At 46.3% G+C, this 25,391-nt stretch overlaps 1 protein-coding gene across 4 annotated transcripts; it reads left to right on the forward strand.

The window, feature by feature from the left end:
* On the forward strand, positions 1-25,391 carry arhgef12a (Rho guanine nucleotide exchange factor (GEF) 12a). Of its 4 annotated transcripts, none has more exons than XM_057049620.1 (41): positions 1-1,257; positions 8,241-8,261; positions 8,877-8,968; positions 10,973-11,038; positions 12,983-13,081; positions 14,391-14,440; positions 14,623-14,680; positions 14,773-14,942; positions 15,116-15,190; positions 15,868-15,984; positions 16,266-16,373; positions 16,650-16,784; positions 16,865-16,966; positions 17,063-17,173; positions 17,267-17,365; positions 17,450-17,492; positions 17,685-17,790; positions 17,931-18,068; positions 18,167-18,199; positions 18,358-18,472; positions 18,554-18,656; positions 18,764-18,967; positions 19,056-19,176; positions 19,263-19,295; positions 19,384-19,535; positions 19,611-19,757; positions 19,906-19,991; positions 20,524-20,649; positions 20,821-20,935; positions 21,727-21,827; positions 22,032-22,109; positions 22,253-22,328; positions 22,408-22,575; positions 22,650-22,737; positions 22,828-22,905; positions 22,987-23,081; positions 23,170-23,370; positions 23,442-23,678; positions 23,748-23,977; positions 24,063-24,138; positions 24,223-25,391. In XM_057049620.1, exons 1-41 carry the CDS (start codon positions 1,226-1,228, stop codon positions 24,231-24,233), a joined length of 4,296 nt encoding a protein of 1,431 aa, XP_056905600.1. In that variant the 5' UTR covers positions 1-1,225; the 3' UTR covers positions 24,234-25,391. The 4 variants fall into 4 exon arrangements, with proteins under 4 accessions (XP_056905600.1, XP_056905598.1, XP_056905599.1 ...); XM_057049618.1 differs by having other exon boundaries at positions 2-1,257; positions 19,038-19,176; XM_057049619.1 differs by having other exon boundaries at positions 2-1,257; positions 10,976-11,038; positions 19,038-19,176.

Here is a 25,391-nt window from a genome sequence, read left to right on the forward strand (position 1 = left end):
TGGTGAGTGCACGCGCTAGCAGAGCGGTCGGCTAGCTGGCTAGGGCGTTGCTAGCGGCGGACAGTAGGACTCCGGGCATCTCTCCGCAAGTTCTATTCCTCGTTAAAACCCGACTCGCGTTTGGAAAAAAAGCTTTGGATGTGTACGAAAAGTTGCGGGTGCGTTGGTGGGTTTCGGTCGTCGTTTCCAGGCGAGTGGCGATAACTTTCTTTAACCGCTCGCACAGCTAGCCTGCTTCCATCCACGGGAATTCTGCCGAGAAACGACCGAATTCTCGAAACATGGAGTCAAGGAACGCCGCGCTGTGCTAACAGACTTTCCTGGATTTTTCTTCCCCCCCCTCCCTCCCCATCGAGGAGACCGTCGGGGGACACGGAGACGCATCGCGACACACTTGGAATCGATGCGGGCTTGTGGATATTCCCCAGCTCATTGTTGCCAAGCAGAGTTTGCAAACGAAGCAAAGTTTCGTCTGTTTTGTTAGCAGGGAGGCTGCCGAGCTCCAACAGCCGACCCACCGTGAGAAAGAAGACTCACAATTCTTCAATTTCCCCGTGGCTTTTCAACCGGCTGCCTGGCCGTTTGACTTCCCGAACCGAGCTCCAGACGCCGGCGGAGCCTGAGCTGCAGTGATTTTGTTAGCGGCTTAAACGGCTCTTTTAAACTCGGCGTCGGGCGATTCTCATGGTCACGAGAGAGTCGTCCCCACACCGCAGACGGACATTTCTGGGAGCTGGGAATACCAAATGGGACTGGAGGAACTTCCAGCATCTTTAAAGCTCATCTAGGAGCCGAGCGGGGTGGTGGCGGACGGACGACGTCGCCGGGCCGGAGCCTCGGAACGCGGATTGTTTACGCGGAAAACTGGGATGTGATTGAGGAAAAAGGAGTTGGTACATGCGCGACAACTTGTGCCAGCTGGCGAAGAGTATTTATTGTTGCCAAAATACTGCTGCAGGAGCAGGATATCATCTGACTGCAGCGCGAATACGACAGAGGCCCCGATTACTTTCCCATTTTTCCTTCCTGCCACGACGATCTGACAACTGCAGGACAGCCATAGGTAGCAGAAAGTAGCATATTTATCCCCCCCATCACCCTGTCTGGCATTGCTGCAGCCTGACTCTCTAAAACCCAGAGAAGGACGCATCATAAGACCCCCCTCTTCCTCTCTGGAAAATGTTAATCGGATATAATTTTCTGCAAAGCTAGAACCGGAAGCCCAATGAGTGACACACAGTCCAACTTCACTGACAGGTACAGTAGATGCACTCTCGATGCCCTGCATGCTTTCAGCCTTGTGTTCTGCATTAATAAGTGTGTCCTGCGATCTGATTAGCAAGAGAGGCAGCAGGTCTTGATGGACCCTCTGCTGATCTCAGCACGGGTAATGGGCTTCATGGGAGACGGCAGAGACGGGGGCCTGTGCCGCTGCTGGACTGCCTGAAGCCTCTCAACGTCACGTCTGCCACTAAACCTTTAAAGCGAACCCACACCTATTAAAACCATCCCTGGATTTAGGTAAAGCCTGTGCCCGCTGAAGCGATCGCCGTCCCTAAGACCCGGGGCTGTTGTCGGGCCTCCGGGAGGCAGATTTTACTGTTGCTTCTGTGTCCATGGGGGCCGAAAAAAGGGATTTTTAATGTGGAATTGAGACGAGGCTGTTGCATCACATACCTGCGACGGGAGCAGGTCAGTGAGCATCAGACAAGGGGCTTTACAGCACAGGTGGAGGGTCTGAAACACCCCCCCCGGCTGGGGCAAACCCTGGAGGCTAAATCCCAGCCCCATTTCATACCGCCCCCCTCCCCCACTGTAATGATGGCAACAGTCGATGGCACCAACTGCTGTGGTGGTGCTATTTGTTTCTCTTTCTCCTTTCTAATCTCTCCACGCTCGGACCGACAAAAGTGGTGCCGATGCAGTCGTCGATGTGCCATCGTAGTAAACGGAACAGGACGAGTCCAAAACAACGACTCTCAAGGCCGGCGGCGTTGAGCCGGGATAGATTTGTAGCAAAAAGAAACTGTTATTTAACCATCAGTGCGAAGACACTACACACACTGATCCATAAACCTGTAAATAGCAGGCGGACTGGAAAAACTGACCCGGCCTGCTATTTGTCAACGTTGCTGGAAGAATAAACAAAAATAGAAGCCCCCACTTTTCTTAATTTGACGTTGGAAGCATGAATCCGCAGCTGGGCTCGGGACTGATGCAGGCAGCGACCTTGTCCGTCACTTTTTTCCTCTTTATTTTCTACCCATTTTCCATCCGCCGTGTTAATCGTGGGCTTAATTTGAGGTTTTGCCCGTTTACAGACTCGACTGAGGGGTTTTTTGATGGCTGTTACGTATCCATTAATGCCAGCAGACTTGGTCCTTCCTTGAAGCTGCGCAGATGTCCCCCCCCCCCCAACCCACCCAGTCCACAGTTTCTGTGTCTCAGAGTTCGCGTCACAGCCTTTTTGTTTCTGCTCTGCTGGCTGCGAAGGGAGGGGGTGTTCGCATCCAGCATCAACTGGGGTTGAACCACGAGCAAATGGGTCAGTTTGGTGTGCTGTTACAAGCTCTTTGTCCCAGAGTTCTGCTGATCTCCACTTTTTTTTCCCACCCCCCCGGAGGCCCTCCCGGGAAGTGGTGCTAGTGACATCACTGGTGGTAAACAATAGCTTCCAGTGGGACAAACTGGCATTCCACTCGGGGCTCTTACACCCATCAGGTACATCCACAGTTCAGAGGGAGGTGCTGGCATGTGTCTGCATCATCTTCCTTTCCTTTATTTTTAAAAAGCCACCCAACAGGTTGTTTGGGATCCGTCCCCCATGACGCGGTATTCCCGACAGCGCTGATGTGGGCCGAGCTTCGTCGGAACGGCGCATTTGAACGAGTATCCAGATGTGGTTCGAACCTCCGCTCTGAGGAGTTGGGGAGTCTCCGGTGCAGAGCAGGGTGGTGCCCAAGCGCAACACACCGGATGCTTTCCGTATTCAGCCGTTTCAGCTGCTCTATTTTCACGTTTAAATCGAGAGCCGGACCGATTCGTAGCGCCCGTGCTGCCGCATTGCTGCAGCATTAAGTCACCATTTGGTCATTAGCTGCTGATTGAGTAGCCAGATTCTTGGTTTGTTTGCTTGTTGAGTGTAAATGAGGACCGTAAGGAGGCTCCACTCACACTTGGTTGTTACTTTGGCGGACACATGCCAACTTTAGACATCCCCCGACCTGATTTATGCACCGGCGGAGCTGCGCCGATAGCTGGACTTGGAAGATTTGGAGGTTTTGGTCAGAGATAAAAAGAGTTATTGCTTGGAATCACAGCAAATGTGAGCCATGATAAAGAATGTTTGGCTTTGGGCTCTTTGATGAGGGTCAAAGCCCGATCCTCTGGGAGGAAACACAAGTCGGGACGCGACAAACGCTGAAGTCTGGATTGGTCGGTGGGCTTTGGCTGCATGGGTCGGGGTCTGTCTGAGACTGATGCTTGCGGACAGCCACGGCGGCCGTCGCCTGTTATCCAACAGAGCTTCAGGGCTCAGGCATTACTTTCACCTCACCAAAGACACCAGAATAGAGAAAAGGGGGACGTGGCTAAAGCTGTCCCCACCAAATGTCACGTCTTCACTCGGACACAAAAGTGTTTTGTGGCCATAAACCAGGCTAATGACTTCAAGCTAACCATATGATAGCTTAACAATAGCTGAAGCTAGATGTCATGTTGTATCAACTCATCTCCTCTGGAGACACTGTGAAATACGTGAGCCCAGACAGATGTGTGGACCCGTCTGATCTGAGTCTAGAGGTCCTCTCCAGTGCATTCACTGCTGGGATGTGAAAGGGGCTTTTGTGTCCTGGGACTGTCTGCGCTGTGGAGATAGACTACTAACACTTAACGCAACACTGGCCTTTTTCACACCGCAGCATTTTAGTTTCTCTACCAGAACACGTTCACGGAGCACCTTTACAAAAAAAAAACAGAAAATCTAACAGATAATGAGATAATTAGGCAACAAATGAGTGTAAATCCAGGTTGATCGCCTCCACAACAACCCCAAAACCACCGTGGACGCCACCGCGCGTCAAACAACCGCTTTTTCCTTCCCATGGCTGCAGGACAGCAGACAGCTTAGCGTGAAGAAATGTCTCTCCCTTGGACCTCATGTCAGGAATCCTGATGAGGTTTATTGGGGCAGAAAGGGCACAGTTTTCCCCCCGAGGCTGTAGTTTGAACTCCAGAACTATTGCTCTTGCCTCGCAACACACCATACCTCTCTGGGTTGCTATTTTTGTCTCACACACCCGCTGCTGGCTTTCTTTAAAATCACACACAAGAGGACGTGGCTATACCACTAGGGTCACATGTCATAGGAATCTCTCTCTCTCTTTCTCTCTCTCTATTTTGTCTTCCTTTTGAGAGAGTGTAAGACGGTGACATACTAAGTGTGTGTTTCTGTGAACCCACATTGTGTGACTCAGGTTATTTCAGATTAGATAAGTGTGTATGCAGGCTGCAGACATGAATCAGGCTGTTGTTGAAAATGTATCATTACGGCGCAGAGATGGAATCATGACTGGTTTTTAAGACTGGCTGAATGGCGTTGAGAGCAGTTATTACTGGTTTTTGGTTTCAGGTTGCAATCCCAGATAAGGGTTGTTATTTCTGTCATAGTTTGACCAGCAAACATTGTAAAAACGCCGATTACAAAGGGTCAATTCTCGTCCATATATTTGGTTTATTGGAAAAAGCAAATGAAAGTGTTCCCTAAAATGTATTTGTGGGTGTCTGGCTGTGATTAAGTGATGAAGAGCCAGTTAAGTGGCTCTAGATTGTGTTTGCTGAGTGCGTCTAAGCCTTAAAGTGAACACACCCGAGTCGCCTCTCTCTCGTTCTCCGCAGCCCACAGGTGACTCCCTAAACTGTCCATTCCTCTCCCAGTTTAACGACACCTGCGCCGTGACCCGCGTCGCTCTTTTTCAGGGAACAGACAGCCCATAATCTCCGCAAGTCACGGTACAATTTACAACAGCAACAACTTTGTCGTCACTGTTGAATGTGTTTAGGTTTCCATCCCCCCAGTTCTAAAGGGAACAGAGAATAACCTAAAGTGCGTCCCTGTACTTTGTTTGACACGGTCTAGTTTCTTATTGTTCCCTGTTTCCTTTTGCTTTAGTTGAGGGAGATTCCTCAGCAGAGTTAGCTGGCAGCAGCGCTCTCTCGGGAGCGTTCGTCACTGTCCTTTTTGCTGCGTTTTTCTCTCTCCCGGGCTGGTTGCGGTCCCAGGCCCCGCTCGCTGCCACTGTTGCTGCAGTTTGGCCCAGCACTCGCACAGTTTTCCATCAAAACACCAAACCTCAATGGAGCATTCAAGCCCAGGCCCGCTCCGCTGCCGCCCCTCCCTCTCAGCCCACCCCGCTCCCCGTGAAAGTAATGGTTCTCTCCAGGAAGAGATCCTCGCTCAGGCTATTCCAGCCAGAGCTGAACAATTAAACAAGTGGATGTAAAATGGATTTACCGCTACATTAGCTTTGCTAATTGTATCATTCACGTTATCAGAAAAAGTGATGCAGCAGCGACGGCGCTTATAGGCGGCTTATTGATCCGGCTAATTGACTGAAAAATTGTGTCACAAAGAGTTGCTTTAACATTTGATGGCTTCAGCAGGACCAGCTCTACAGTTTATGCTACATATCACCTCTAAAATGGCTGAAACCATTTGTCAGTCGTTGCTCAAAATGACAAATTGCTGCTTCTCGCCCGGTAATTTGGTTATAAAATTGGATTAGCATTAGCCTTAAATGCACGGTGGCTTCTCAAGGCTTGAATGTTGCCCATAGGTGTTGAACATACAACTCGGCGCGTTATTCTGGAACTTTTGATTGACAAATGCTCACCTGCCCCATCCGACGCCACACACGAGGGCCTGAGCTGGATTCAAACCCTTCTTCCTGCGAGGCGACGCTGCTAACTAGCCTGCACGCGTGATAAATAATAACGTTATATACATCGCATAAACAAATAAATAATAAATACGGTCTGTGTAAATTTGATCCCAGCAGCTCAATGTGCTTGTAACATATGGGGTAGCTCCTGAGGAGCTGGCAGATGGTGTCCAGGGGGACCTCCTCCCGGATCCTGAATGTTGTATCACTGAGCCCCTCGACAGTCGACTTATTACGTCGCAGCAGATTCAACAACACATATTTTCTCGTAGCTGCACGGTTGAATTGAGGTCAGGGGCGTATGTTGAGCCTCTTCACCAGCGTCATATCTGGCTGTGGCACCGTGGACAATCACCGTAATGGTCACGAGGGGACCGTTGACAACACGGGGATCACTGCAGAGCTCCACTCACGGCTCTGCTGCAGGCAGCATAATGGCCACCAGATTGTAGTTGGGCTCTTCCGGGCCTGTCACGTGAGGGTGCAGAATCTGCTAATTCTGGTCTCCTTTGGCAAATGCCTCAGAGCTTGGCTGTCAAAACAACCCTCCCAGAGGAGCTTCTGTCCTTATGCTACCATCATGGAGTGGATTTCTGAGGACTCTCAGGCGTCCTGAGATGTGCACTAATGGCGTGTCGGACGTCAGTTGTAGAAGAGCTCGCCAGTATCACAGCTAAACTTGCATGATTTACATCGAACAGCTCGTTTTGGGCCAAATATTCACCATTCTTTATAAAATTGTTGTAATACTGGTGTACGTGGCTGAGCTCTGTCACCTGGAGATGCTTGAATCAGCCGTTTGTGTCTGTAGTGAACCGCTACGTCCTCCAGCACCACAGGTTTGGTGGTGGGTCACTATTGTGTTGAGGGAAATATCCTTGAGGGGCTTCTCCCTCCAGAGCTAGAGGTACTGGGTTTGTTCGGGGGCGGGACAGTGTCCAGCCTCGAGTGACAGGAGCGTGTCAGCACTTCCTGGTTAATGACTCCATCGATGCCGTGAACTGTCCCTCCCTGCTACCCCGAGCCCAATCCAACCAGGACCTGGAATCTTTCGTTCATCGACCTCTAGGATGAAGGGTCGAAGCGTTCGTTTTTAGCCGCGTATCTTCAGAGTTGCAGACAGGCCGATGTGTCATTCAGTCTCCCGCAGGTCACGTTTTCACTTGTTCCTCTATGATAAACCAACACAGGCCCACTCAGTTCTGCCTTCTCTGAGCCTGTGCACAACATGTGTACACATGTCCCGGTTCAGCGTCTGTGTGTGTTTATGTGCTGACTTTTCCATCCCTCCGACACAGAGGTTTTTAGGGAGTGTGCTACTTAAACCTTAGCTTTTTTTTTTTTTCCTGCTGTAAGCTCTGGAACTTATTACAGTTTAAAGCGCTTGTATAAACGGGCCTTTCAGCTTTTCCTCCGTGACTGTGAATGGGACACACTGTCGCCAGCACAGTCAGAGTTAATGTGGGCTAGTTAGCCGTGAGAGGTCCCCATTATGGATGACTGGTGTTCGCAGGTACCATCAGCCACCGCTCCTAAGCGCGTACGTTTTCTAACAAAGCAAATAGATCGGTTCGTTTACATTAGTGATTTGATTAACAGATGGAAATGATGTCAAGTAGCATGAATTTAGGGTACTGACGCTACCGAGATGCTGCCATTTTACCTCAACGCGTCTGTCAACTCGTCTGTTTGGTTTTTGTTTATCGCGCGGAGTCCCGGGTTACAAAGAAGGGGAGCTCTGCGTGCTTGTGGTCAGAATGCGGCTTATTCAACCTCTGGCCCAGCTGCACGGGAAAAATGAAAGGTTACAATTTCCCCTACCTCATGGTTATCATGACATCACTGAGGTGCCCTCGAGCAAGATTCTTTAACCGCGCGTTACCTCCACACTTGCTGACTGTTGCTAAGAGCGGATACGGTCGCAGCAGCATTCCTCTGGAGGGAAAGCTGCTCCGTCACACAGTAATAACAAAAGGCCACTTAATAAAAATAGATTTAAGGTTATTGATAGGTTATAAATGACAATAAAGTCGTTTTCGATGGAAATGTTGTGGATCCGACTCTGATGTTGCAGTCAGGCCGTGATGTCTGTCCAGATCTGAGAGGCAGAGGACATTTGACCTGGAAACGGCTTTAATCTGCGGCTGTAGAGCCGCGACGGTTGATCGGGATTATCATGTTTACCACTATATGGCTCCCAGCTGTGTTCACATAAGCTCCACTTCCTCCTTTTTATTCACAGCAAAAGGTCATTTCAAATTTCCAAAGCGAAACTGATCCTTTTTTCCTTTTCTTTTGCAGGTTTCCCAAGAAAGCTAACAGGTAAGACTCTCTTTTTTTTCTTTTTCTTTTTAGTATATTTCATTAAAGAGAGTTAAGCGTGCTAAAGTAATCCACACAGCAGTTGTTGGCACACACTGACTTTCAATGGAGGGAAACGGGCCAGGTTTACTGCTGTGCTCCACAGTCAGGACTTCAGAGTCTGAACCAAATATACAGCCACCCCCCCCTCGTGTGCACATATGCACAGAATGAGGGACAAAGGGGTCCCTTTTCTGAGGACGGCCCATCACAGACTTTCACTGTGAGCAGAACAGTGGCCTTTCACTGTTGGGGCCGGTATAGGCAGAGGCAGCCATACATACTCTCCTGAGGTTCATACAGGAGCCGAGACTTGGAGCACCTCCTCTAGGACCATCCGAGCAATCTCGCTGCTGACTAGACCCCCCCTCCATTATCCAATTTCCCAATCGGCTGCATTCCGCTGATTTAATTTCTTCCATCTTCACAGTCTCCTCATATAGTGATGCAACAGAAAAAAGTAAGCCACCAAAAGGCTCAGATTATAGTTTTAAGCATTGTATATTCTCGGCGGTGCCTCATGTTCAGAACCTTGTTCCAGCAGTATGTGTGACATATCTGTTTGTCTTCCTCCAGAACCAGCAGCATTCTCAGTAAAGACCACCCCCCAGACAAGAAACCTAAAAGTGACAAATCCTCACTTAGCTCCAATGAGTTTGACCCTACAGGTAATTGTCAAAAGGGCCATATTTGTTAACTTCTTGTTTATTCCTCTTTCACCCCTGGTTTAATGTTGGTGTGAGTTGGTTTGCCAAAGCATTTCACAAATGACATTGCTCACCTCAGTTGACCCATGGACAGGATGCTAATATCCTGCTGCTTGCTAAAACACTGTTTCTGGCTGTGCTGTTGTATAACGTACCATTGCTCCGTGTCCATACCTGTTGCTTCATGCAGCTTTCTCGATGCCAGTTTTACTTTTGTCAACCACGGCGTTGGTGTAAAAGTGTGTTGGAACAGGTAATTCATGTCTTCATCTCAACTCTACCTTTTAGCCATTATTAGCACAATAACTGAGCAGAGCTGGTTGTCTCTAAACTACGCAGCTCTGCAGTGTCAGGGGTTGGGAGGAGCCCCATTCTTCCTGTTAGGAGTCACCCGCAGATTGTTTTCATGCTATTTTAAGCCAAAAAAGTTATGCAATGTGACTTTAATACCAGTTGTAAAGGGGCCTTTCTGTTCTACGTTCTGACCTATCTCTGACTGCATTGCTTTATTTGAGTGCCTCCTATATTTCCTAGTTGCCTCCTCATACACACACACACACTCATGAGACCACCCTCTCATATACAAAGTTGTGCTGCTGATGGTTTACTGGCTGCACATGCCATGATGGGATGTTGATCCATGCAGTCTGTAGCATGTGTGCATTCAGTGTTTTGAGTTAGGCTGCTACTGTTTAACAGGAGCTTCTGTTCCATTGTTTGTTGTTTTTAATGTAAAACATAATTGAATATATCTGCATAACAAAGCTGTGTTCAGTGAGCAGACATGAATAATGTGATGATGCCCTGTAATGTTTATTCCAGACCGGGACAGTATGATTTAAAGTATAAGTGAAGCCTTTGTGTTCAAAACAAAAGTGCAAATTCTCCACACGCTGGCTTATCTCGCAATGACGCAGCATCAAATACATAACTGTGCACGGTTACACAAGAAATGCACGTGATTGTGTGTCTCTGACGTCGTCTTTATTCCTCATTCTGTTTTATGTTTGAATTTGTGTCTTTAATTTCTGCATGCTGCCTGTTTCTTCATAGCAAGCTCCAGTTTGCATGCCTAGTTTTTCTTCTCAGTCTTGTGCTACCGCGTCTTCAGTTAATTGGGATGGTCAGGAGTTAGTCAGATGCTCTTACAGAATATTCTCCAGGCTATTATTGGTTTTAGAATATCCTCTCTGCATGTAAAGATCGCTCCCAGGCCATCAGACACAGACGCTTCACCTAACCGTCCAAACTAAAGCCCTGGAAGTCGACACCGCGGCTGTTACTTCACATTTCCACCAGGTGCACTCTCAGCCGTGGCAGCTGGAGCTAACGCCGAGCCTTTCCACAGAGAGCATGTGGAAAGTGTTTGACAGAAACCTCAAACTGGTGAATCATGTCTGAGCATGAAAAGTCAGTCAAATGGGAGCAAAAGGCACCATCATCCAGAATTTAATACTCCACTTCTCATATTCTCTGGATAGCAGCTCAGAACTGTGGCCTGCCCCCAAATCTGGTAGAAATGATGCCACCAGGTTTACATTTATTAAATAATTACTCGGCTTCTTTGCTCTCTTTGAAAATCGCTTCTTTAACCTATCTGGCGTCGATGTGATATGCAGAGGAAAACTTAAATTTAGTTGTTATTGCATCCATAACTGCTTATTTCCCATGACATCATCTGAGACAATGTAAGTGTGTTAATGCCTCCACTCATAGTTTCTGCCTAGAGGCCCTTGTTTTCTGTCCTGGAACATTATAAAATCTTGAAAAGAATGTGCGATATTATGTCGCGTCATGTAAACTCCTGGCCATTGTTTTTATTAAACCTACTGAGTTGTTCATTTAATTTTTCTTCCTCCATGAATGCTTCTCTCATAATATTTTCCTTCCTGATTTGTGTTTCCTTTCCTTGGTTCTCCTTTCGTGCGTATGTGTGCTGTCTGCGTGGTGGGGGCTGTGGGGCAGAAGCTCTGGTGGTGCAGAAGAGTGGCAGCAGCAGTGTGCTAGCAGAAGGAAAGCCTGAGTCCTGTGGTAAGACACTTCTGCTCGTATGGCTGGTGTGACAGCTGCGTTAATACATCCTGCCGGTCAGGGCGTGAACAAGTCACTAGATGTTTGTTGGTATCACTCATATGCTGCTCTACTGTGAGCCTCAGACATGTTTAATTCATTTTAAATCTGAACGCATAAGAATAAGTGAATATTGTGACACGTGTTCGTATTTGATAAGGACCCTTTTCTTGATTTTACCTAATTCTTTTGACACTTTCTCGCAGCATCACCTGCTTCTCTAATGTCACATTTAACTGAGGAATGATCAAAATTCTATTCAAAGTGGATGATCCATAAACTGGCATAAAGCAGCTGCCAATAATGGCAGTTTCTGTATCGTCTAGTCTCTGTCTAGGACAGAGTTTATCAAGATAATCTCCTGCTGACATATTTAACAAAGCACAGATGTGCTCTTTGTTTTTGAGTCGTCACCTCAGTCAGATCTGGTCTTGCACCAGATTAGAACTTGTGCAATAAAACAGAGCAGCATTTAGAAGTCTAAAGCTTTAACAAACAAACAAACAATAATAAATGTGTGTGCAGTGCTGTAATGACTGAGTGTAGGTTTGTTGTTAGAGAACATTCTCCCAAAGGGTGTTGATTAGTAATGGGCTAAACCTTTGAATTATACATTAGCTTAAAAGGATTAACCTGATCATTGATCATGTCAGCACTCCTGCTCCTTGAGATCTCTTAAACACTGTTGAGCGCAGAAGACAAACATCTAGTGGTTGTGTGTTAACCCCAACGACCTCTTCTCCTGTGGTAGTCCCTTTACACATTCACTGTAACCCTTCACAATTGATCAGAATATCAGCTGGAGGAGAGCAAATGTCCGCTCCTGTCTTCTCTCCAGCAGAGCCTCGTGTCTGCACGCAGCAGGAGAGCCTTTATGGCACGTGTACAGACGTGTAGGTTGTTTAAGACGAGGTAAAATCCCTCACCGTTATTGAGAAAAGCACCGCGTTGTCAACATGAATGGAGCCTGGAAAAGAGTCCAAGGGACTACCAGGTCGAGCAAGTCAAGACCCTCCTGGTGCATGCTGCATGTGTGAACAGACCGGAGGTCCTCAGGAGTGCATACTTCACTCCCATGCCATTTCTCCGCTTCCCTTCCCCCTGTTCCTTCAGCTTTTAACACCCCCTCCCTCAGGGTTTTGCCTCCTATTACCTTTTTCAATATATGAGCTACGTCTCATTTTCCCTCCACTCTTGCAGCCACAACCCTCCGCTGACCTTATTGATTAACGCGTCTCTGACTCATGTGGAATATTTTAGTCACTTAATACTTGCATATCTATAAAATACGGTAGCTTTTAGTAGTGTCAAGTTGAATGCTGTCTTTCATGAGAAATACACAGATTTTCTTCTTTATGGTAAAGTAGGAAGTGTCTTCGCCCCATTTTTTGCTAATAAATGGATGAGTCAGTATTAATGATTCACCAGATAAAATCTAATCTCCTTTGCAACAGTAATGAACCTCAGCATAAAAACTCAAAAGGTTACATTCTTCAATTCAGACCACCCACCATCACTAAAGGTCTTAGACAGTTTATTTTAAACGCCAACTGGGGCAGAAGAATCCCGGAAACGCTTCTTGATAACATAAAACGTTTTCTTTTAATGCTATTTTCAAAATATGTCATTTCTTTATTTACAGTATGCTGGGATTATTGGAGATTACCACATTATACTGGCACCAGTGTCCCAGACTAGTGACCTGTGTTATCTGTTGTTAAGGCATTTGGAACCCCCCCACCAACCAAATATATTAGGCTGCAATCACTTTCCTAAATAATGCAGTAAATAAGCAAATGATGGAGAAACAGTATCAGTTTACAGACCTCTTTTTTGACCAGTTTAGTCCAACGAGCCATTTTGAAGGCATTCTCTCTTGTTAACTCTTCTCTTTCTCATTTGCAGGTCTGGTCCCGCGATGTGTAATAATCCAGAAAGATGAAAATGGCTTTGGGCTCACTGTCAGCGGTGACAACCCAGTGTTTGTGCAGCTTGTCAAAGAAGGTAAAGGCAGGTCAACACAGGGATGACGTCCGTGGAATCAGACACTTTCGTGTATATCATTAATGAAAACAGACACGAAAAAAACTACCATCTAACATCTTAAAACATTCAGCTCCTCTTACTTTATGACACACTAGTGTTGCTGCCTCAAGCTACAAAGGAATGATAATAAATCTTTTATTACCACTTGCACATTGTGAACAGCAGCATTTTGATCAGCTGTATTCCTTCATTAGCTTGCGTGTGGGAGGGTGTGTGCTCACTGTGCACTACTTCAACTCCCTGCAGGCAGCAGCGATTTGTATGTGTGTACTGTTCTGAGCTCTTCTCTCACTCCCACCAGGCATTGTGGGTATGCCAAAAGTTGGCTCGCCTTTCTGGTGAGGAGCAAGTCTTTCAGATGCTCGTTGATGCTGACTTTAAATAACTCACAGACACGACAACGAACATATGTCAACGGATCACATTTGTAAAAGCGTCTCAGGGACAGACTTGTTTACAAAGTCTGACTGACTGAAAGGTTGGTTTGGAAATGTGATTAATAACACCTTTACGCTACCTGTGACAAAACTAAGCCATAAAAGACTCAACAATTGGACCGAGTGTATGAGTTATAGTCATGAAGCTGAAAACATTCTATGGTTTACACGGTAGGAGAGAAAGAAGAACGATTCAGAGATTTTTCTTGCACCGTCATCGGAGCACGACGCCTCTCCATTTGGGCTTTTGTGACCAACTCAACAAAGAGCAACCTACTTAGTATCATCTGCATAATTTATACAGCCGATTTTGTTACATTTTATGACCCAAGAGGAAAACAAAACATTTGCATCATCGTCAGCTTTTGTGTTGGGGATTAGGTGAGGATTGAATGCTCTCTAAGCTTATGTTTCACAGTAAAATATATACCTCTACACCACTTAATCGCATACAAATGTGTACTTAAAATGGTTTTACCAATGCAAACCCAAAAATCCAAAATGCACATCGTAAATAACACATTAGTCAAACTGTGTTTAGCTGACAAGCTTCTGACTATAGACTCAGCTGTGCTTCTCATAATAACCTGTCCTGTGCCACAATCCCTTTGTTTGGGGAGTAGCCGTGAAACAGGTCCTACTACAGATATAACAAGTTATTGGCTCTGAAACATCATCTAAATACTTGTTCTTGCACCGGGTGCAGCCTATATTTTAACTGTGGTTTTTTTCTTCCGTCTATTTCTTTATCAGTGTCACAGCTCAGTTTTCAGGTCCCGTCTGCATCTGTTTTGTTGCTTTAATGCTCTTTTCACCTGTGTGTTTGCCAGATGGGGCTGCTATGCGGGCAGGTGTTCAGACAGGAGATAGGATTATCAAGGTATTGCGTTTATTTGCTTCTATGGTCTATTTAAACCTCCTGTCCCAGGGTCAGCTGGCTAGAGGCTGCCATCTGGTGGTCAGTCAACGTTTCTACTCTGTGTGAGGAGCTGTGGCTTTAAAGCTCAGCCTAGAAAACTGGGTTTGATTACCTTCTTCACACTTGCCCGTGTGGTCTTACAGGTTAACGGGACCCTTGTTACACACTCTAATCACATCGAGGTGGTGAAGCTCATCAAATGTAAGTTCTTTTGCCTGTCCTCCTTTAAAATACATCGTTGGATATTTAACCCAAAATCAAATCTCACACTTTATTTCTTTTTTCCATGCTAGCTGGCTCCTATGTGGCCCTCACAGTTTTGGGCCGTCCTCCAGGGCTTACCCAGATACCTCTATCTGAAGCAGAGTCAGAAATGTTGGGTGTTAGCATTTCTTCTCCAAGCTCTCCAGCAACAGAACGCCCATACAGTCCTCAGGATCGCTTCTCTGCCCAGCCATCATGGGTACTACACACATCTCCGCGTCTTGTTCCCTACATCTATAGCATTGTTCAATGTATTTTTTTTCTCATTGGTAATAATGTTTCACTCATGTTTTATTCTTCATGTGTGTATATGCGTCTTGAGAATTGGATCTTTTCCTCCTTTATCTTTTTCCTCTTTGTGTTTAATCATAGGATGAGAACAACAGTGTCTGCAACCAGAAGGTTGACTACTCGGCAAAAATGCTCTCCAGAGAGCAGGACCTGCAGGTTCGTAGAGCTTTAGTCAGTCACTTTATTGTGTGCTTTGACTGGCTTTGAGTCACCTCCAGAAATCTCTTTTTACCTGTGTCCTTTTGGAATTTGCTTTCTTGCGCAACTGCTGTTTCTCTTCATGAGACCATTTGCTAAGAACAGGCTGGATGATCTTTCACTGATCAACTGAGTCTGGACCCATTCATTGGCAAGAGCAGATGGCCAACAAGTTTAAAACACACAGCTTGTGTTATCTCCACTTGTTGACATTCAGATGTGCTCAGAATGCAGTCCCTTTTGAGGTGTTCCTACCCTGAGGTTATCTAATCACTATTTATTGACCAACACACAAACAAATCTAAAAACTAGAGGTAATGGTGCTTTGTTCATCCTGTGATCCAGACATTGGATTAGTGACCTTTTGCTCTCTATCATAACAGCGAAATCTGTGGAAAACAGCTCTCTAAAATTGGCCAATATAGCGTTTTTGCCTCCCCATTACTCATCTGATTGCTCTTTCAGTAATGTCTGGGTTGTTATTTTCTGTGTGCCGTGTTTGTTTTATGTGTTTGCGCTTGTTGGCGCACCAGTGTTTAGGAAGCAATTTGGAATTACAGAAGTGTATGTTGTTGTCAGAAATGGCCCAAATGTACAAGCTTTGATCTTTTTGTGCCCGTCTTCCTATTGTCTAGGCCATGAAGGAGGAGTACAGCAGGAAACTCTCCCCAAAACTACTGAAAGACACCCAAGAAGCTAAGAAACACATTCCTCAACAGGGTCACCCTTGCAGGACCACTGGTGCAACGCAGGTAGCTGCCTCAGACTCTCTGCCTCCTCAGACCTGCAGACAGAACTAAAAACTTTCCAGCTACATCGACTACAGTGATCTGTAATTGTTTACAGAACTTTGTGCGGTGTGCAACACAACTTTAGGCTTTCCCAGTGGAAAACCACTCTTTTTTTGTCTGTGTGACAGCCTCTTTATGTAAATCATCTACCATACTTTGTGATGCACCATGATACAATTGTGTATTCTTTTTTTTGGAAACTTGGCCACCTTAAGGATGTTTTTGTTCATGTGAATCTACAGGAACCTTTTCATGGTATTGATGCAGACGACGGTAGCATGTTTGAGACGGACTTCTCTCCCACCTTTAAAGGAGACAACAACACGGATTCGTCCTGGACCAGCACTCCAGTGAGTCTATTAACTCCAATAAAATAAACAATTTTGACACTTAATCTCCAAACAGCTTTCCTTCTATGTTTCTGTTTAATTTTGCCTGGTGAAGATGGCAAAATAGTATGAATTCACTGCAAATGGACTGTTTGCTCACAGTAACCCAATAAAGTTTAAAGTATTAACAGACTGTTAATAAGTTGACTGACAGGAGATACTATTGGTTGTGAGTAGTCAAACTACGCGTTTTCGGCTTATGCGCTTTTCCAATCTGAGCATTCGTCTCATTTTCAGACATCACGTGGATTCGGATGCGGATCTCCAGAGAACCACCATTTAAAAGAGTCATCCTTCCCCAGCCCAAAGAGCACACCCAGAAGCAGCCTCAACTCCTGCCACTCGCCAGACGCAGAGGACGTTACTGACCTGGTAGCTGCAGTCGCTTCTCTTCAAGTGTAGCAACATAAAGAGCATTTAATAGCGGCTCATTGTCTATATTTTCCTCCCAGGATTCTCTTTCCCCAACCACAGTCAGCAGTCCCTCCGTCTCCCGCGTCATCTCCCAAATCATTGGAGCTGAAGATGATTATTTTGATTCAGACCAGGAACAGGTAGTTGTAACAGCTAATTAGACAAATTCTCAGGGGATCCAGATGTCTAACAGGGAGATTAGGGATCTTTACAACATTGCACTGGTTGTGTTTCAGTCAAACGGCCAGTGTAACAGCTTTAACAGCATCGAGCAGCTCAAGTCTCGGCCTGCCCACCTCGCAGCCTTCCTCCACCACGTCATTTCCCAGTTCGACCCTGCTCCTGTGGTAAGAGCTCTGCTTGTCCTGAATTCCTAGACTTTCTTTTTTTAAATGCGGACAGTTTGCTGATTTTTTTATTTTTTTTTAATCTATTTGCAGCTATGCTACCTCTATGCTGATTTCTACAAGCAGACCAACTCCAAAGAGACCAGACGGGTGTTCATGGACCTCCACAATTTTTTCATTGACCGGGGAGCAGTAAGTTCACTGTTTGTTCTTATTCATAAATAATCATAAAGGTAAAGCGTGACAAATGTGGCTTTTTAACATCTGTTGATGCAGAATTTGAAAGTTCCTGTTCCCGACTCCATCTCTGCTGATCTTGGTGAGTAGATCTATATTTTCCTTACTCCAAATGTGTACGTTGCTTTGTAGAACCCTCTAAATTATGATGACAAGAAAATCCTTTTAGAAACGGGCACAACATAGGTATAAAATAGGCAGCCATGATGTTCCATCACAGCTAGCCGTGCTTTGAAGCGTACACGACTTTGATTGTTTCTGTTATTATTTGTAGACCGGCGACGGACAGAACTGATCCCAGAGGAAATAAACAGACAGCTTGTTCAAATGCTGCAGGACTCTCTGCTCCCTGACATCCAGAAGAACCTCGAGGATTTCAGGTAAATGTGTCTATGCAGAGTTATTAGCTGCTGGGGGCGTGGTGGGTTAGACCTGGTTTATTAATCTGCTTTGTGTTGTTCAACCATTTCCTCAGTGACATTGACAGTTTTCAATCGCCGGGCTGTATTTGTACATGTAGGCAGAAGCGCAGTATGGGCCTGACAGTGGCAGAGGTGGAGCTGTCCAGACTGGACCAAGAGCGAATCAGAGACCGCGTCACCTTGGAGCGAGAACGCTCATATGCTGAAAACATTATTGGCAAGATAGAGGACATCCTGTAAGTACTGCTGAAACACACGCACACTTACACTATTGTGATACATAAATATTGTTCAGTTATTCAGGTCATTGAGACTGAGTTTTTTTTGTGTGTAGGTTAACTACACAGACAACAGAGGAAGAGAAATGGTAAGTAAACTGTTTGACTTTTGTCTTTGTAATTTTACAATGTATGAATAGTTCATAAACAGCTACTTTTTTTATTTTTTACCGTTGTTGACTCTTTACATGTTAAAAACAAGATCTTTTAAAACTGAGAATAATTGATGCCCTTTTCCCCCACATAGCACTACAATGCAGTATGTCATCTATACATACATGAAGCACCTTGGTGTGAGGGTCAAGGAACCTCGCAGTCTGGAGTCCAAACGGGTCCGGATCAACTTTCTGCCCAAGATAAAGGTACGCATCAGTAGCAACTGCATCTTCACCCTTCCTTCCTGTCATATCTCCCTCACAATGTTCTGCTTTACATTATTATAGAAAAGCATAAAGACAGAAAAGGAAGGAGAAGAGAAGAAGAAACCCAGATTTCCCAGTATTCTCGGACCTCAGCGTCGACCGAGCCGTATTGAAGCTGCACCAGGTGAGTGAGGACTTCTAAAATAACAGAATAAATTTCAAAATCAACCTTTTATAAGCCCTTTGTATCCTTTTATAAGATTTTGACAATGCTGTCATCTCCATTCTTAGTGAGCAAGGCTTTGGACGGCCGTCCCCGGCCTCAGAAACAGCTGTCTCAGCCCACGCTTGGCGCCAGCGAGCACACGGAGGCTGGTCGTCTCAGAGGCAGCCAATCAAGCGAAGGGCCCGAGCTGATTCATTCAACGTCTGTCAACACTTCATCCCCCAGCAGCACAGCCGTGAGCTCGGACAGCAGCCGAGACGCCGATGCGAGTAAGCATCTCTTCAGATAAATAACAAGAGGAAGGGATAAATGAGTTATTAAGTTTGGCTCGTTTTTAAGGTGGTACTCTGACCTCAGGCCCCTCCAGGATGAGTGATGGCCTTCAGGCTGACCCACTGGAAGGGTTGCCATACCCTCCCACACACTTTGACCTTTACAGCTTGGACCAACTGCAAGAGGAGGACAGAGAAAGCGACAGGTACATTCACATGGTTTGTTTGATGGTTGATGTACGTCTACAGAGATTAGCTATTTCAAACAATTTCTCCCGTCTTAATTTTCTAGAGCTCATGAGGGAACACCAAAAATTATTAGAAGGTGAGAAGAATCGGACATTGTGATATTTCTATTTGCAAATTTTAGATATTTATTGCTACATTTTTAAATTAAAACAATTTTATCTCAGATTTGAGGGAATAGTTGGCGCTGATATCCAGAGTGAGGACGACCAAGGGACCGACTCCGAGCATGACCCCCCATACTGGCAGCAGTTGGTTGGGCGGGAGGTCCTCGCAGGTCTGATGCCTCAGGAAATCAAGAGACAAGAAGTCATTAATGGTAAGAACATGCTCCAAATATATCTTCTTGGGTTTGAACTGGGTTGCTCCTAAAGTTGCTCTGCTGTGCCCTCAGAACTGTTTTACACCGAGCGAGCGCACGTCCGAATGCTGAGAGTTTTGGACCACCTTTTCTACCAGAGACTCTCCAAAGACGCCATCCTACCTCCTGCTGACATTAAGAACATCTTTACTAATCTGGAAGAGATTTTACAACTGCACGGTACAAACGCATGCATAACATCATCCTTCAGCCTTTCAGATATTGCATATAATGCTTCACAACCAAAGCAGCCTTATTGATTGGTGATTAAAAACAAAGTTATCTCTACTCAATCACATTCCACCGGGGCCTTTCCTTTGAATTTCAGTTTCAATATTGGAGCAAATGGCAGCCGTTCGGAAGAGAAACGAGTCTTCAGTAATTGATCAGATAGGAGATGACTTGCTCTCCTGGGTGAGTACAATTGCCAGACTGAAACTGCATTTTCCTCTTCCAGACATTTTCTCGTATTGAGTAAATTCCATTTTGAATGATGATGCGGATTGGAAAAAGTATCGAGTGGCAAGAAAAGAAATAGTTGGCCTGAAATGGCTTTGTAGTGTAAAAAGCATCGATGTTCCTTCCGTCTCCATGATGATAGCAGCCAGTACAGCATTTCTTCATCCTTAGTGATGTCAGACAACATCCTAGATCTTCTTGAGGTCTCTGCACGTTGATCTCTGTAATCCGTTATCAGCTGGCATCTTTGTCTTAAACTTTTCTGTGGGGCTAAGTAGGGTAAACAGTCCCCCGAGAGTCCTGGCATCAATCTCATTTAGACTTAAGCCGTGTCTTCTACAAGTTAAGCCAGGCCCCCTCCTGGGACTCGCCATGCATTGTAATGGTTAAATTCAAGGCATTTCCATAGCAACTACCCTTGACCTAGATTAAGTGGGCGACTGATGGCCGTCTCTGCTCTGCCCTGTCTTCGGTTGGGTGCTTATAGTTCAGCAGGGGAGAGGAGGAGAAGATCAAGCAGGCAGCAGGCACCTTCTGCAGTAACCAGCCTTTCTCTTTGGAGATCATCAAGACGAAGCAGAAAAAGGACTCCCGCTTCGCATCATTCATCCAGGTACTGGGAGTTTGTTATTTAGAATAAAAGAAGGAAGGCTCAAAATGTTACACTGACAAATGAAATATCCCATGCCTAGCTGTTTCAATTCGGGGCATTCATTCACCTCCGTGATCACATTTACCATCACTTACCGGTAGTCACACTCGGTTTTATTTCATTGCTTTTCAGGAGGCCGAGAGTAACCGACTGTGTCGCCGACTTCAGCTTAAAGACATCATCCCCATAGAGATGCAGCGGCTCACCAAGTACCCTCTGCTGCTGGACAACATTGCAAAATATACAGGTACCGAGGAGCTGCACATCTGGATGAGAGATCGACCAAGCACTCTGTAGGGGGGAGGATGACAGTTCTCTACCTTCGGTGCTGTCAGAAATGTGTCGGCTTCATATGGACTCATTAAGGCTGTTGTCTGTCGTACCATCAGAGGGAAGGATGGCATCTCTTTGTAACAGTGACCTTTCTCAAACATTACACTCCTCACTAGTGAAAGCTCCAAGACTCTCCTGACTTGATGTCTGGTATTTGATGTGCAGTCTACATGCTCCGGCCTCAGCCCGCGACCTTTATTAATAGTTTAGCTTATTGACCTTTAATGATCTTCAGTTAAATGTGATACTCTGCGGTAACTCCCATTATCCAGGGAAAGTACCTAGTTTGGCATTTATCATGTGAATTTATCATAATACAACAGATCATTTGTGAAAATCAACTCTTGATTTAGTGGAAGGAAGAAAATAAATCTTGAGCAGAGTCTTAAAATGCCACAGTTGTTGAATTACAGACGCAAATGGAGAGATGAGCAGTTTAATGGCTCTGAAGCGGCAGCGCACCCTCCAGGAAATGACTCGGCCATTACTGGGTCTATCATTTTTGCCTTGACTGGGGTCCCACACAGGGAATGAGCTAACAATAAAGTATACCAGCTGTCAGAGCATCGCTATGCTCCCCCTGCTTTATCATAATTTCTGAGGGCGACGGTGTGTTAATGGACATGGGAAATATCAATTTCACGGCTAAACTCCTGCAGGAATAACGAGGCTTTATTCCGTGTTTGATGTCCCAATATCTTACAGACAACACGGCTGAGAAGGACAAAGTGAAGCAGGCAGCAGATTGCTGTAGAAAGATTCTCAATCACGTCAACCAGGCTGTGAAGGAATCGGAGGACAAGCAGGTGTGACTTTTTTTCTTTTTAATCTCCTTTCTGCTTTATGCAGTCCCTGAGTCTTTCCTCTTCCTTTATCCTGTCTCTTCTAATTTCTCCTCTCCTTTTCTATCCCTGGTCTGCCACAGTTTATTTCTCACTGCCTGTTTTGCAGCCTAAGCCACAGCCTCATTTTCAGGAGCATGTATTTATCCTCTCTCCCGTGTCTCCTAGCGGTTAGAGGACTATCAGAGAAGATTGGATCTCTCGTCTCTAAAACAGACGGACAACCCAATGATCCTGGAGTTAAAGGTGAGTTGTCTACGCAAACCTTTTATCTCCAGTCGAAGTTTAATTCCTTTCACTTGTACAAATAGTGTTGCACCAGAAACTGTTAAATTGGCTCCACGGCCCAGCAGCAAGTGCTTACAGGTGTTGAATGTTTCTCCAACCAGAACTTGGATCTAACAAAGAGAACAATGGTGCATGAAGGACCGCTGTCCTGGAAAATGAACAAAGACAAGACTATTGGTTTGTGATCAGCATCGTTGACGTCTCATCGCGAAACCTTTGACACATGAATTGAAAGTAAGCAACCGTCTCCCATCAGAACTTTACACGCTGCTCCTGGAGGACATCCTGGTCCTGTTACAGAAACAGGATGAGCGCCTCATCCTTAAATGTCACAGCAAAAACCTGGCGGGCACCGCGGACACCAAACACACCTTCAGCCCCATCATCAAGCTCAACACCGTACTGGTGCGCTCCGTGGCCACAGGTCAGTGCCGCCTCTCGGCTTGTCTCTCTTTGTTACACGTGTGGCTAACCTGGATCGTCGCTCTCTCACGCCAGACAACAAGTCCTTCTTTGTCCTTTCCATGTCGGAAAACGGAGCCCAGATCTATGAGCTGATGGCGCCCACCGTCTCGGATCAGATGACGTAAGCCCGTAACCCTTCAGAAGGAATGACGCTCCAATAGCCGCGGTTGTCAAACGTCCTTACGAAATAAATCTTCTGTCCCCACACCAGGTGGCAGCGTCTCATCACCCAGAGAGCAGATGCCATTAAAGTCAAACCTCATAGCGTCATCCCATTACCTCAGACCGAGTATGTGGCTTTAAACTTCATTTTTAATTGTTAAATGTGGAGAACGGGGGCTTTTTATAACCAAATGATTCCGCTTGTCAGGGGGGAGAGAGACGGTGTCGAGATCATTACAGCAGGTGTTTCCAGGATGATTAGAGACCCGGACCGCACGTCTACTGGCAGCACACAGTCTACAGGTAACAGCAGAGGCTCCCTTCCTTTTGCTCTTCCATTTGATTGAAATATTCCATTTCACTTATGTCCTTTAATTTCATACTATCCAAGATAAAGAGAGCAGCCCAGCCCCCAGAAGTGCCATCCAGAGTGCCCTCCCTGGTTGTACTACCTTTGTGGAGGTGAAGGCGGAGGTAGAAGAGGAGGGAGCATTTGTGGACCTGGAGCTTCCTTTCCAAGTGGCTGAAGACGGCAAAGAGCGCGACGTGTACAGCGGATTCCCCTCTAGAGCAGACGAAGCGCTGAAAACATGTAAGTGGAGTAAACAGGACGGATGAGCTGAACACGCAGGCGTTACAATATGTGTTAAACCTTTCCATCAGTGGCGGCTCTAAGACAGGTGTTAGTGACCCAGCTGATGTCCCAGGAGGCCACGCAGCAGAACAAACGCTCCACGGGGCCCCGTCTCCTCAGGACCACCTCTCTGCGGACCCCAGTGGACAGCTGCGCACGCGTGATGGTCCACAATGGCTCCGAGAAGAGCAGCCCCAAGCTAGAGGAAGCGGCTCAGGACCTGGGCTCCAGGGACAAAGGCTTCTTTGACAGCCCTGAGGACTATGGTTAGTTGAGAGGCAATGTTTCAAAGATTTGATCTGTCGGGCGCTAAATGACTCTCCCGATTCCCTCAGCGGGATATTTGATGCTGGAGGGCTACGGCGGTGCCGGGGAGAGCAGCACAGACGACGACATCCTGGCGGCGGCAGCAGGGAAGCGTCTGCGCTCCTCGCGAGGCTGCACCGTCGACTCGTGCGGCAATTCGAGATTTTCCTCCATGTCGCAGGCGGGCAGCCTCTCGTCTTTCAGCAAACAGGTTTTGTCTCACCTCCGAAGCCTTCAGGCCAACCTCAGTTATCTGAAGGCAAGGAACAAGGACATCGCTGCACCCATAAATATAATTCACACTGTGGTCGTTGCCATCTCACAGTGAGCTGTTTCTCCTGCAGGAGGTGGAGGTTAAGTACAACAATCTAATAAGCCAAAGGCCAGAGGGGTCGACAGCCGAAACGGACGGAAGCAAAGGTAACGCTGCATCAACCTGCGGATTACAAAACCTGGCCTTTGTCCTTTTCCTCATCCATCAACTCTTGTCCCCCCCCACTCCAGATAAAAGATAGTGCAACTCTGGCCCGGTCTTTGGCCCCGAAGAGGAAGTACCGAAGCGTCGTCTGCCCTCTCTCTCCTCGTGTCCTGGACTTTTTGGACGCCCTATAAGCTTGTCGTCTCACTGCTGAGACCCCTCTTTGATTCCACCGCCGTCGCCCACAATGGCCACGGAGGGCGGAGAGGCGCAAGCGTGAGCGGAAATGTTTGGGGGCGGGGTGGGTGGGGGGGAGCTCGATTGTTGGTGCCACATCCCTCTCCCTCAGCACAAGGCATTCAGGGAAACGAGACTGCCCCCAAACCTCACCCCTCTATAATCGAACCCATTTTCCCAGAACTCCCTGTAAGAAAGAGAACTTATGCCAAAATGTACAAAGATGTGTGTTTAGAATATATATATATGCAACACGAAACGAGAAAAGGAAAATTTTAAGATAATGTATTAAGATTTTTTTTTATCCCAAGATGTATTTATTTTCTCTCTCTTCATTTTTTTTAAGTGTCTCCCATATTGCTTGCATGCGTTTGGCCTTGGTGTTACTGGTTTTTGGCTGCTTTTCCCGCCTCCGACATTCAGGGTTGGTGTGAGTGTTGAGTGCACGCTAGCATACGAGCATGCTCGCTAAACATACCCTGACAAAAGGGCCGGAATGTATTTACAGGTGAATAGAGGCCAGAGTTGCACTGGTGACAGATAGATCGGATGGTGTTAATCACATTTAAAGTCTAATTTCAGAGACATTCTAGGGATGAGGTCAACTAGAATGAAGAGTCTGCAAAGGCTCTGATCTGGTCCTGTTACATTTCTGTGCTGCCTCCCTCCTTCCTCCCCTCCTTGCGCGTGTGTGACTCTCCTTTATAGGTGTCATCTCTCTCTCCTTCCTCTTTCCGTGCCTCCCCCCCCAACGCTTCGTATGTCGAGCGTCCTCATCTAACCGACGGCTAACGCGACTCTACGAGGAGCCCTCGTGCTCTCTCTGTATCAGCTTATGACAGAAGTGCCGCTTCTCTCCGTTACTGTAGGCGACCCCACCCCCACCACCCTCTAACCGCCTGATATTCTAATAATGTCATGAAGTTCAACATATACTGTCACAATCATCGACTTGGAAGTTTATGCTTATGTTTAATAAATAAATTGTGCCATGACACATTGGAAAAGATGAGCCTCA

Source organism: Takifugu flavidus, chromosome 12 (genome assembly GCF_003711565.1).
Source record: "Takifugu flavidus isolate HTHZ2018 chromosome 12, ASM371156v2, whole genome shotgun sequence".
Classification (NCBI taxonomy): domain Eukaryota; kingdom Metazoa; phylum Chordata; class Actinopteri; order Tetraodontiformes; family Tetraodontidae; genus Takifugu; species Takifugu flavidus.

Bases quoted from the DNA above. Each gene is read 5' to 3' on its own strand.
- arhgef12a (XM_057049618.1), top strand. From the start codon at position 1,226: ATGAGTGACACACAGTCCAACTTCACTGACAG. The intron at 14,441-14,622 runs GTATTGCGTTTA...GTGGTCTTACAG, and splicing joins CAGGAGATAGGATTATCAAG to GTTAACGGGACCCTTGTTAC. The intron at 18,473-18,553 runs GTACGCATCAGT...ACATTATTATAG, and splicing joins ACTTTCTGCCCAAGATAAAG to AAAAGCATAAAGACAGAAAA.